The 12,895-nt window shown below is 40.9% G+C and overlaps 1 protein-coding gene across 1 annotated transcript in view; it reads left to right on the top strand.

The window, feature by feature from the left end:
* Positions 1–12,895, top strand: part of PLCB2 (phospholipase C beta 2) — a 405,331-nt gene that overhangs the window by 303,228 nt on the left and 89,208 nt on the right. The window contains exons 21-24 of the mRNA XM_073609959.1: positions 339–438; positions 3,123–3,227; positions 3,438–3,532; positions 8,838–8,916. Of these exons, the coding sequence (XP_073466060.1) occupies positions 339–438; positions 3,123–3,227; positions 3,438–3,532; positions 8,838–8,916 (379 nt within the window). The remainder of the gene's footprint in view (positions 1–338; positions 439–3,122; positions 3,228–3,437; positions 3,533–8,837; positions 8,917–12,895) is intronic.

Below are 12,895 nucleotides of genomic sequence, written 5' to 3'. Positions count from 1 at the left end.
TGAGAAACTCTTTTCAGCTATTTTGGAGGTTAGGGTCACGGTGAATGGTCTTATTCTTTCCGTCACCTAGCAGAATTTTCAGAGTGGCTTGTATTGGCAGATGTGGGGGGATCTCCAATATATTGCTGCTGCATAATTATCCCAGACAGTTACTTATTGAGAAGACTCCACAAGTAGCATCAATTATCACTAAAAGGTACTGGCGATATGAAGACTTCAATTAAAATAAACAAGAAACTTCATAGAGAATGTGCCCTTGTATCTTCAATATACTTACTTGTGACACCATCTTGTATAATAAGGGAGATATGTCATCTTTGTTTTCTTGCTGTTTCCAGATTCTTATGCCGGAGATAGCTTCTCTAAGAGTTGCTGCATTTGAGGAAGGAGGGAAGTTCATTGGTCATCGGATCATTCCAATTAATGTGATCAGATCAGGTATTCCAAATGCTTATGGCTATGTTTCCAAATGTCATAGGCTTACAAAATTCAGAAATATATTTAAAAGTACAGTTTAAATTCATGTATTTTTTGGCACAGGCCTTGACTTTCAAACAGGTTTTATTAATTTGTATTTACTGAAGGTGATTTACAATGAAAGTTACTATCAGAGCCAGGTGCATAACTAGTGCAGGTCAGGATAACTCTTTATTTAGCAAAATGTGAAAATGGTGGATCACTCTTGAGAGGGAGTTTGACAGGTGGTGAGGAGGAGTTGCCACTTGTTTTAACACCTAGAAGCCCATACCACTGCTCTGCAACCATGTACATTGCAGTTGCGGTGCGGCACCATTAACTTGAAGGGGAATCATTTACAGTGGGCAAAATTTTTGCCACACTGCAATGCAAAACTCTGAACCCATGGCAGTATATACCCCTGTAAGACAGCCTTTGCAGCTTCGGAGTAGCGGTTGAGGGGTCAGTAAAAATGCAGATCAACCATGTGGTTTTAATCCCCCCACCCACCCACATATGTGAACTAAGCCTCTGTGTGACCCCACAAAAGCAGAGCAGGACAGCCAGCTAGGCTAGTTTTGCAAACATTTGCAACAGCTGGATTTTTTTTTTAAAATAGAGCCTGTCGACCATTCATTTTAACAACAATCATCCCATAAGATTATATTATTACTATTATACAGAATTTATATAGCACCAGCAGTTTGCACAGCATTTTACAATATTAGGGCAGACAGTACAGTTACAATACAATTCAATACAGGAGGAATCAGAGGGCCCTGCTCGTTGGAGCTTACAATCTAGGAGGGAATATGTGCATTTAACAGTTTTAATGCATGTTACTTACCTGTTCAAACCTCCCATTCATAGATATGCAAAAGCCCTGAGACTGCTGCAGGGCATTGCTATCTTGGATGTAATGTCAACAGCCCTATCAGATGCAGAGTTGTCACTCAAGTGACACAATATAGCAGTGTTTCTCAACCTTTTTTCCAGTCAAGGCACCCTTTAAAATTCTGCATCTCGAGACACTCCATTCTAAAATATAAAACATTAAACTAATAGTTTTACATAATGCAGCAACATCCACACATGTAGGACAAAAAACTTTAGAGGTGATTTAATCTCCCAAAGCAAATTCACCCCCCCCAATCAGCTAATGTGACCCCAGTGCTGACGGGCGGAGAGGGTCAGGAAAGGGGCAAAGAAGGATTCTGTGCAGGGGCCTGACGTACGCCTCCTTATTAATTAATGATGTCATTGGTTGTTAGGATTCCGGCGGCTAGAGGGTTGTAATAGTGCACATTGAAATCCTGTGGCTTTGTGTAACTAAAAGGCAGGTTTGATCCACCCACTCACTTGTATACAATTTTTGGGCAATTTTAAGGCATTTTGCCAAGGCACCCCTGAAGAAACCTGAAGGCACCCCAAGGTGCCTTAGCACCCTGGTTTAAAAAAGAATGGTCTATAGTATTCCCCTTCACTCCAACCCTGGGTTGCTATATGAAAAGTTAGGGAGTAGGGAGTAGCGATGAGCTGAATTGCCCTTGGTTTGATTCAGCGGGGTATTATGTACACCATACTCAGTCACATGGCTGGGGGTGGTATCTGGATGCCCCCTTATTGTTAAAGGGTGCTTCCAGATTCTGATGAGCTCCCCAACCACAGGCCACCATAGCCACTGTCCAATGGTTTCCCATTTACCAACATAGTTATCGCTATTATGTGCAGAAATAGTGTTGGTTTGCCAGTATAGGATGGGGATGATGCCAGGGCCAGTGAAAAAGTGAAAACAAATATGTCCATAGCAGGTGAGAGGGTTTATTAAATCATTGCATCTGATCAGATTTGTGATCCAGTGTTGGATAAGTATCTTTGAAAGCTTTTTCAATGGACATTTAGTTACATATATAGTTTGTAAGGTTGAATAAAAAACACCAGTAAATTCAGGTCAACCTGAATGTTTATGTGTGTTTATGTCACTACCATTTTCAGTGTACATTGTGTTCAATGAGAAAAATGTCTAAGTGGTTTTTGAATTTATCTACACTCCCCACTGACACCACCAAATGTGGAAGGGAGTTCCACATCCTTACTGCTGTAACAGTGAAGAACCCCCTATGCAGTTTAGGATTGAACTTCTTTTTGTCCAACTTCATTAAGTGGCTGTGTGGCCGTGACCTTAGTTTAAAAAGTTTCCTCCCAATGCTAGATTCCCTATTTAAAGATTTGTATATTGTGTTCCGGTCTTTTCTCCTGGTAGAAGAAGCTTAATGTTTGTTGTTCTTTAGTGCTCATAACTGAGGTTCTCCAGCCCCATTATTAGCTTTGTCGCCCTTCTTTGGACTCTTTCCAATTCAAGGACATCCTTCCTAAGGATTGGTGACCAAAACTGGACGACATACTCAAGATGTGGCCAAACCAGTTGTTGTTATATGATTTGCTGTGGCAGATGCTTTTTGGGCATAACAATACTGAGATAACCAATCTAAAAATCTGAAAAATTTACAATACATTGAAATAAATTGTTCCCAAGATGCAGCTTCCACCTTCCAGGGGATAGCTTAGTTGGAGGTGAAAGAACTATGCTGTTTGGTGGAAAATAAATTTGCTCTGTTATTTATTAATGCAATAATGGTGTAAATAAAACATATATTTGTTAACAGGTTATCACCACATGTGCCTTCGGAGTGAAAGTAATATGCCACTTACCTTGCCTTCTTTGTTTGTGTACGTGGAAGTGAAAGACTACATACCAGATGCATGGGCAGGTATTACCAGTACCAATGTTCTACCATTTTTTCTGCAAACTCCCCAAACAAGTTTTATTTTGTCATGCAATCTGTATGACCTTGTAGTTCAAGCTGGGAAATGATCTGCATTGTACAGTGTTCATATGGTACCTTTATTTGGCTAGTATGGATTTCAGGCCAGAGATGCTCTGAAGCTAACCAGTATTTGTTTTGCACATTTGTTTCCAGAGCTCACTCATGCACTATCCAATCCTATAAAGGCTTTCAAAGCACATGAGAAGTCATCAATAAAGATGAACAACAAAGGATCACCTGCTGATGTGGTAAGGTTACAATGAAACATACAATTAAAAGCATCAATCATCCTGATATAATTGGTAAAACCAACATGCACCCCTTTAAATAACTTCAGCCCAGGCTCAGAACAGTTGATGCAACTTTACTTAGTTCAACGTGATCGTTTACATTAAAAGGTTCCTATTTATCCCTAGCTGGCTGCCCAGGCATACCTCTGAAAGGTAGTAGTCCATTACTGGCGTTCCCCAAGTCCAGGCTGATCTCCAGATTTCCAGTGCCTCCGATGGACTGCAAGGCGCAGTAGTCCTGCTCAGTGCGAACCAAAGAACCTCAACCTTAGTCTTCCCCCATATTTATATCACCGATGGGTAGGCTTGATCCAAAAAGAATGGGAATAGTAGTGCACACATTAACTCTTTTCCCCCCAGCCTGGGAAAGCTGAGAAGGGGAGGACTGGGGCTGCTCTGTGCAAAACCATTTCACAGAGCAGCTAAGTATAACATGTTTATTATTTTAACAAAAAAAAAAAAATTACAATCACTTTTACCCTGATAGATTATCCTCTATTGCATATTCTAGTGCTTCATGATATATACCGCATGTATACAGTATAAATATATATATATTTATAGTGACATTATGAAAGACCAGGTGATTGATGGATGCTATGTATCACCTCGCATGCGTTCATATGCAGGAAACTAAGGTGGAATCCGGTCCACGTTTTCCTGGCAGGATTGGTTCTGGAGTTATGGATATAAATAAGGAAGGACTGGAGCAAGAGATTGCTCTTGGCCTGGGACTCAGGAAGCCAAACGTGAGAGAGCTACTGATGTGGAGATTGCTTTGTGAGAGAAAGGAAAAGGTTTGCATTAATGGTGATTGGGTGATTTGTTGGTGATTGGGAGAAGCCATCTTAATCTGTGAGTTAAGAACTGGAACTGTTTAGTTAGTGCCTGGATGGCAAGGATTTATTTTCTGTTTTGTTTATTCAATTTCCATGCAACCTTTCGAATAAAACAAGTCTACAAGTCAGTATTAAAGTGTGATCCCTCGAGCTACTAAGTGAATAGAAAACAATCCTGACTGCAAATGCAGAAGTGTTGAAATCGCTGCTAAATCTAAAATGTACACTGAACACAAAAATAATAAGTGGTAATGAAAATGATCTGCGCAAATTTCAGAGTAGACTCTAACACGTGAGTGATATGGTGAAGTAATCTAAACACGTGTATATAAATAAACACAATAGTGCTAAATCCAAAATAAAGTGAATAAATGAAAATGAATATATATATATATATATATATATATATATATATATATTGAAATCCAGCTAGTTCGAGATCTGGACTAGCAAATAATGTACATAATGAATGTCCATAAACGTGGCAAATCTTCTAGATAAACAACAATGCTCTTAAATTCTGGATGTGGATCACGGTCTATTGGGTTCTGCCTTCTCTCTGGTGCACACTGACTCCCATGTGTTAATGTTTAACACCTTCCCTTCTTCCCATATTGCATCCTGGTGCCACCTCTTCCCCAGCTTAAGTGACGCACATGTACCCGGCCATTCATATGATGTAAAAGAAAAAGGGATTCATCAGGTCACCTTCTTCCATTGCTCTGTGGTCCAGTTTTGATGATCACATGCCCGTTGTAGGCGCTTTTGGCTGTGGACACAGGTCAGCATGGACATCCTGACTGGTCTGCGGCTACACAGCCCCATACGCATCAAACTGCGATGCCTATTTTCTACTTTCAACACATTAACTTCAGGGACAACATGTTCACTTGCTGCCTAATATATCCCACCCACATTCAGATGCCATTATAACCAAACAATTAATGTTATTCACTCTACCTGTCAGTGGTCATAAAGTCATGATGGCTGATCACTGCGTGTATAATATATATATATATATATATATATAATTGTTTAGGCTACTTTGATCAAATTTTAGTGACTGTGATGTGATACTATGTCCATTCAAATAGTCAAGGTTGCATCCGAATATTGGAAAAATATAGTTTTATATGAAAAATGATGTGTGATAAATGTCCGACACCAGGAAAGTCCCATTTAGGCCTCATGCACACTGTAAGCTTAAAGAAATTCTTTCTCCTACAGAAGTTTAGCAATGTTTTTAGGGAAGGTTAGGTGTAATGAAGATTCTTGGTATTGTAAGGGATGTGGTGTCTATGATCAGTCACCAATCCACTTGATATATGTTTGGCATTATGCCTGCAATGTAATGCAGTTTTTCTGTAAATCTTTTGCAAAGTTTCTTGGGGATCCTGATAGTATCAACACTTCAGGTTGCAGGCTGACAATGCTAAGCAACTACCTCTCAACTAGCAGAAGCACTGACTGCCTGCTATTAGAGATGGGCCGAACACCCCCTGTTGTTTTCAGCGCAACTCCCAAACAGGGGAAAAGTTCTAACCCGAACGGTGAACCTGATTGAAGTCTATGGGTGCCGAACAGAAAAAAACAAAAGTGCCCATTTTGGAAGCTTATATGCAAGTAATTGGCCATAAAAGGGGTATGGGGGTCTGGGTACTGCCCTGGGGGGACATCTATCAATGCAAAAAATGTTTTTTAAAAACAATTGTTTTTTTCAGGAGCAGTGATATTAATGATGCTTAAAGTGCAACAATAAAAATGAAAAATTCCTTTAAATATAGTGCCTGGGGGGAGGTCCCCTTAGTCTGCCTGTAAAATGGCGCATCTGTAGCATATATACAACATGCTGCAAAAAATGATAATTTCTTAAGAAAAAAAAATTAGTCAAATCACATTTAAATTGACTCGCTGTTGAAATTGACAGCACTCGGCTATTGAAAAAAGTAAGGGAAAAAAAAGCGTGAGATCCCCCCCAAAATTCATACCAGACCTTTATCCGGGCATGCAGCCCCCTTCTGACATCATGGATTTGTGCACGCTGGGTCGGCAACGTCACAAGAGGGCGTTACCACCAGGTGATGTAGCCTCGTGACCCCGCCCCTTACCTATATAAGAACTGTCAAACTGCAGAGCCTGCAGTAGGCAGCCAGCCTTCATAGACTGTGGGAGCATTTTTGTATTTTTCTTTTTCGGATGCAGCATGATTGATGATGGATTTAAATCGGGGGACACTTTTTTAAATTTTTTAATAAAGGAATTGTCAAAAATGGTGTGTGTGTGTGTGTGTTCGTTTTTGACACTTTTTTAGTGAATGGGTAGGGGTACAATGTACCCCATGCTCATTCACATAGGGGGGTTGGGGTCTGGGGGCCCCCCCTGCAAACCCCCACAACCACCGGTCACAGTTGTGCGGATGAGGCCCTTGTCCCCATCAAAGCACCCCCCCATGTTGAGGGTATGTGGCCTGGTATGGTTCAGGAGAGGGGCGCACGCTCATCCCCCCCCCCTTTTCCTGACCTGCCAGGCTGTATACCCGGGTAAGGGTCTGGTATGGATTTTGTGGGGGCCCCACACCGTTTTTTTCTTTTCTTGTCAGTGGGGAAACCCCCACGGATGACTAATTTGTTGTTACGGACACCACGGCTGGCTTCCTGGCCCCCACTCCTTAACAATCATTATATATTGCGTCCTGATTGGGCAAAGCTTTCCAGGGTGTAACATGTAACATATTACAAATCCATGAATACAAATCCCTAAAAATGTACTCGCAGTTGGCATATAATACCCTCCCTTATCCTCCACCCTCCCCCTTCCATCCTTATCAACATGCCATTAAACATTTTCAATCAAATCATTTTGTTTTTCAAAAAATACCTTTTGAGACCCAGTGACATCATCACTGGGTGTGTCTTTGCCTCCCCTTGGTGGGAGGGGCTGACAGACTCCTGCAATCATCACAGCATTCTGCCTCGGATCTTTTATTAAAAGCTTAAGGGTCAATGCACACTGGCTTAGAAAACGCTACTTCTACAGGAGCTTTGTGTTTTGCCTGTAGAGGCAGTTGACCGTTATCCTATGTGTCCATGAACATTTAGCCCCTGTTCACACCAAAGAAACTTGTCATGCGATTTGACAGGTCAAATCACATGACAAGTCGCACTCTATTGTCGGCAATGGCACTGTTCAAATTGTTGCGACACTGACTTTGTGGTGTCTCATCGACTTGAAAAAGTGATTCCTGCACTACTTTTGGCGATTTCAGGTGTGACTTGCATAAACATCTGTGCATGAAGCCACACAGATATCTTCCAAGTAGCATCTGAATTCGCACTGACATGCGGCTTTGAAATTGTGCGATTTCAGATGAAGGCCCATGATTTTAAAGCCACAGTCAACGTGAATGAGGGCTTAGAGGCATATTTTAAGCTCAGTGTTTAGAGGCAGGAAAAAAAAATCCCTTCTGATTTTTGATTGCCATTTTCTGGCAGAAAAAATGCTAAAGATTCTTGAAAATGTGTTCAAAAATGCTCTATATGAGTGTCTTTTGTTGCCAAGGGAACTGGCATTTTTCTAAGCCCAGTGAGCATGGTGCCTCAAACTCATGGGTCCCACAGATAATTGACCATCCGACTAGAGGTACCTAAATATACACGCACATAGAGGTATCTCCTATTCAGTAGACAAGAGCAAAAAGAGATGCAGATGTGTATTAATATCTCTAGTTGATCGGTTAATTATCTACGGGACCCATGAGTTTGATGCTTTCATAAAGATCTACCCTCTACATTTTGTGTCCCAAGATCCCTCTTGCCTGGAGCTATGCCAAATAATTTTCCCAGAGCCTTTTTATCTGCTTGTATTACCTTAAACCGAGGTGCACCACCATATTAACATATCTCCCTACTAAGCAGTACCTATGATATGCTGTATATAGAGGATGAAGCAAGGTACTAGTTTTTGTGGAAAATGTAATTGTTGATATTATATTTGTGATATGATCATGCCAAAAAGTTGATCGCATACCTACTGTAGATACATGGTCTTGTTGGCCTTTTAAAATTATTTTTTTTAAAAAGGAATGTTATGCTAACAAATAAAATAAATCTTCATTTTTAACAGAGCCTGCTGTATATATTTTTATTGAAAGTAGCACCTGAAAAGTCCCAATATTTTTAGATCTTTTTGGTATTATACCATCATTTCTAAAGAAAGATGTGGTGCATATCGGTATGTTTAAGCCACTTTTGGTTATCAATGTATGAACTTGTGTGTGGAAAGCATAATTTCTGAATGGAAACTTCCTGGACTACAGGCAATGTTAACAACATTCTGATATGTTTACGATAATGGGCGTTAGATGTATCACTGTGTTCTGGCTTAGTCAGTGTAATCACATTCTTCCTGTTTTATCTGTCACACAGAAATCCAACAGTCCTCAATCAAATGGCATTGGTGGTTCTGGAAGAGCATCTGTTAAATTAATACAGAATGGTCCTCAAGGTAAATCATTTTAAATATGTTGTCTAACTCAAAGCCCTTGAGCCCAAAGTGCATCAACATTCATTATTCAGACTACTGTTTACAGATGAAAGCCGATCTCTGATTGGCTGGTATGGTTTATTGCACATTAGTGGCCTGCTCTGCAATTAACCGAATCTTGTTTGATATATTTTCATGAACTGAATGAAAAGCAGTTAACTCCTTAAGAACCATGTGGTGTTTGCAAGGGCCCAAATATTCTTTTACATTGGGTAACATGTGCAGTGATGTGTGATTTATACTACAATGCACATTAACACACATTATATGGTGTTAGCGCTTTGTGGTGCTATTCATTTTGAATGGCACCATTCATTATAAATGACACTCCAACTCATTAAGGCCCCTTTCACACTTATGCGACTTCAAAGACGCGCAATTTTACCGAGATTTCACGGCCGCTATTATGCCACGATTTTACCGCGATTTTGCCGCGATTTGGGAGCAGTACTACTTTGTATGACTTTGCCACAACTTTGGCATTAACAAATGAAAACATACATGGTGTGAGGCTTGTGCTTACAGCTTGTGCTTACAAAGTCATACTGAAATCATGTATATATTATTCAGGTACAATTTGCATGCTATTTGAGGGTTGAACATTGAGGTCTATGGAGTACAACTCGCATGGAAGTTGGACCAAAGTAGTGCAGGGAATACTTTGAAGCCGGCACAACTTAAAGTCGTCCCAATATGAATAGTAGTCATTAAAAATCATGGAGAATGACTTGTCATATGATTTTGCAGTACAAAATTGTGGGACAATTGTATAAGTGTGAAAGGGGCCTAAGGCAAGGCAGCTCCAAAACATATATGTTACATCGCACTACAACACATGGTAACACACTACTATTTGTTGTGGTGCACTGCGTAAGAAAAACGTTACATGCACATTTGTGATCTGTTCTGGTGAGTTGGTCATTTGAACTGGCTGCCTTAAATGAGAAGTAGAGCCAAAGCTATTTTGGCTCTACTTCTCCTGTAGGTCACAGGGGTACACTTAGTTCTGCACTCTGTGACCTATATTCAGATGACAGCTGGCTAAAGTCTGCTGTTAGCTGACATCACTCAGCCGATCGATGCCCTGCAAAAATCCAGACTTTAAAGCGATGAAAAAAAAAAAACTTTTGGGCCTTTTGTGTATTAATTCTCCATGTACAAGGTGTGGCAGGGGTGTGTTCTTTTCCTACATACCTCTTGCTAATAGTTGTCCCTTTTTTCTTTGGTTGGAAGGTATGCATACCCTTAAAGAAATTTCCCTTCATTTCGTGTCCCAGAGACACAACAGAAAATCTAAAAAAAATAGGGGAATTCCTGTCTTAAAGAGTTATCCCCAAAACAGATGTCCCTAATAGAAAGTATTCCCTTCAACTTTTGTTCTTGGGGCAATCCTATAATTCTGAATTTCCCATCACTTTCTGTGTTCAGTGACAATGTTTACCAGTACAGTAGAGGGACGAATCTCCCCTCTACAGGTCCCAAAAAAAAAAAATTAGCGGGGCCTAACTCTTTCCCACTATCCAATCCTCGAAAAAAAGAAGTAATGAGTAAGAAGAGATGTTCAGTCATTGTTATGTGGTGGGGTGGAGGGGTGTACATATGCAGGAAACAACTTTTGAAAAGGCCACAATTTGTGTAGCTGGGCCAGCAGGAAAAACAGAAGCTAGGAGAGTATAGGTAAGTGATGACAACATACACAGATAGCCATTTGCTAGCACTGTCTGTTTAGACATTTTAGTGAGCCCACGGGTTACAAAACTAAACCCAAGAACAATTATTAGTCCGTAGATGTGGTTGTTGCATTAGTTAAATATTTTCAGGCTAAGAACACTTCTGGCAAGCAAAAAAAATACCTGATGATCATGACAGAAATGCAGTGTTCTTATCACTTCTACCCAGGGACAGGAAGTGGGTTAGTTACAGGATTACCACGTGAAAATAAAGGGGAAATACCCCTAAAACAAAGAACTAATGTGATCATCTCATATAAAGACTTCAGTAATTGCAGTATATTACATTTTTGGTTTAGGTACACTTTAAGGTAGCCGTAGACATTAAATTATCCTTACCCGATTTGGCAAATTTTGATGTCCTCCATTGCTTTGGGTACAAACAGACCTCCACAGATATCCTAGATGATCACAGAGAATAGTTATCAGCTGCATTACATTTTTGGATGGTCAGTTGCTATTATTTTCACTTACATACATAAACAGCAGAGATGTTCTTCAATTCCCCCAATACCCATAAACATGTTCACCCAGGCAATCTACGTGTGCACATTTATGGAAAGGTCCTTCACAAGAATGATCTTGTCACAAGTCTTTTATGATCTACTAACAATGCAGTGGCTGCGGCTTCCTAGGATACTGTTGTTACTTACCCAGTTCAGTAGCCTTTGCTGGAACAATTACCTCCTGTGCTGGTCCTCCACACTGGATTCAACCTTGATTGTTCCACAGACTTGCGCATGCCATCTGGTGGTTTAGGTCAATACTACTCTCTTGATCTCAAGTGTTCCATAGGAGCCCCCTAACTATGTGGTTGTTTAAGTAAGTACTACTCACTTGTACCTCCCATGTGCACCTATGGACAGGTTCCCTAAATTATATAATGTGTGTGTTCAGTTTAGGCAAGATATCTAAGCAAAAGGTTTCTAGTGTTCCTGAGTCCTTGTGTTCACGCTAAATCCTGTTCCTGTTTCTAGTACCCTGTTGCTGCATCCTGTGTCCGATACCCTGCTCCTGGTGTCCTCGCCCTTGAGTCCTGCTACCCTTCTGGCTGACTTCCTTCTATGATCCTGCATTTTTTGTGTCTACCTACTACGTCTGCCTGCTGCCAACCCTGACCTCTGGCCTGCCTCTGACTACACACCTACCCGATGACTTGGTGCTTCATCTTCAGTTCATTCTGCCTGTCAACTGTCTCCATTGAGGCAAACCTGGTGTTCACTTGGGGAGTCTTCCTCACATACTCAATGCCCCTTGAGTGGTGCCCTGGTCAGCACCAGACTTAGGTAACCCCCAACACATCTGTGGTAGACAAGGGGCCTACCTTCATGCTCAATATGTGAGTGTTTGTTCAAGCCATGGAGTCCATCGACACTTTCCAACAAGGTTTGTTTTTGTGTCCAAAAGAATGAGGCAAAGTTAGACAATATTTCTGAATTACTCCAGCAACTTGCTTAGCTGTTGGCTCCTGTAACAACTCCACAACTGTCTCTGAGGGCCTCAGTGCAGCACATGTTTTTAGGTCAGTGCCTATGCTGACAGATGTCACGGGTGCAATCTCATGCTCCTTACTCCAGGAACCTGTAGCTCTGCCTAGACTTCTTGAACCAATGTCAGGTCATGTTCTAATTGCTAACTGGGAATTTTACTTTTGATAAGACCATGGTTCTCTACCATTTTATCCAGCCATGCTTATTCCTCTGGCTTCTAGAGATTCTCTGCTGCAGTATACAGTATGCTTCCACTTCCTGGCTTCAGAAATGAACTGGAACAATGAGGCCTTGATGGTAGTGTTCTGGAGATGCCTATCAGAGTGCATCAAGGATGAGTTAGTAGGCTGGAATCTCCCTACTACAGTGGATCTTCTTATTTAACACTGAATTAAGGTTTATATTCAGTTTTAGGAGAAGAAAAAGAAGCAACATCTGACTTAGCAGACCTTTCACCTGGCTCCCAATTTTCAGCATACCCTGACCTGATCTTTGCCTATACAGCACACTTTTCTGACTCCTACCCTCTGAAGAAAGCTAGCAACTCTTCTCAGAAGACGCCCAGGCTCAAATTCCTATAGCAAGTCCACTTTTCTATTCTGAACTGCTATAACAAGATCAGCTTCTAAGCTGAGACCTTCCTGGACATTTGGTCTGCCAGAAATGTTATATATTTGGTTTTGGTCAATAAGCATAAAATCCCGATTGTTCCTCTTGTCA

Source organism: Aquarana catesbeiana, linkage group LG13, assembly GCF_042186555.1.
Source record: "Aquarana catesbeiana isolate 2022-GZ linkage group LG13, ASM4218655v1, whole genome shotgun sequence".
In the NCBI taxonomy this organism is placed as follows: domain Eukaryota; kingdom Metazoa; phylum Chordata; class Amphibia; order Anura; family Ranidae; genus Aquarana; species Aquarana catesbeiana.
The sequence above is the reverse complement of the archived record's forward strand: the minus strand, read 5'-3'. Positions and strand labels throughout refer to the sequence as shown.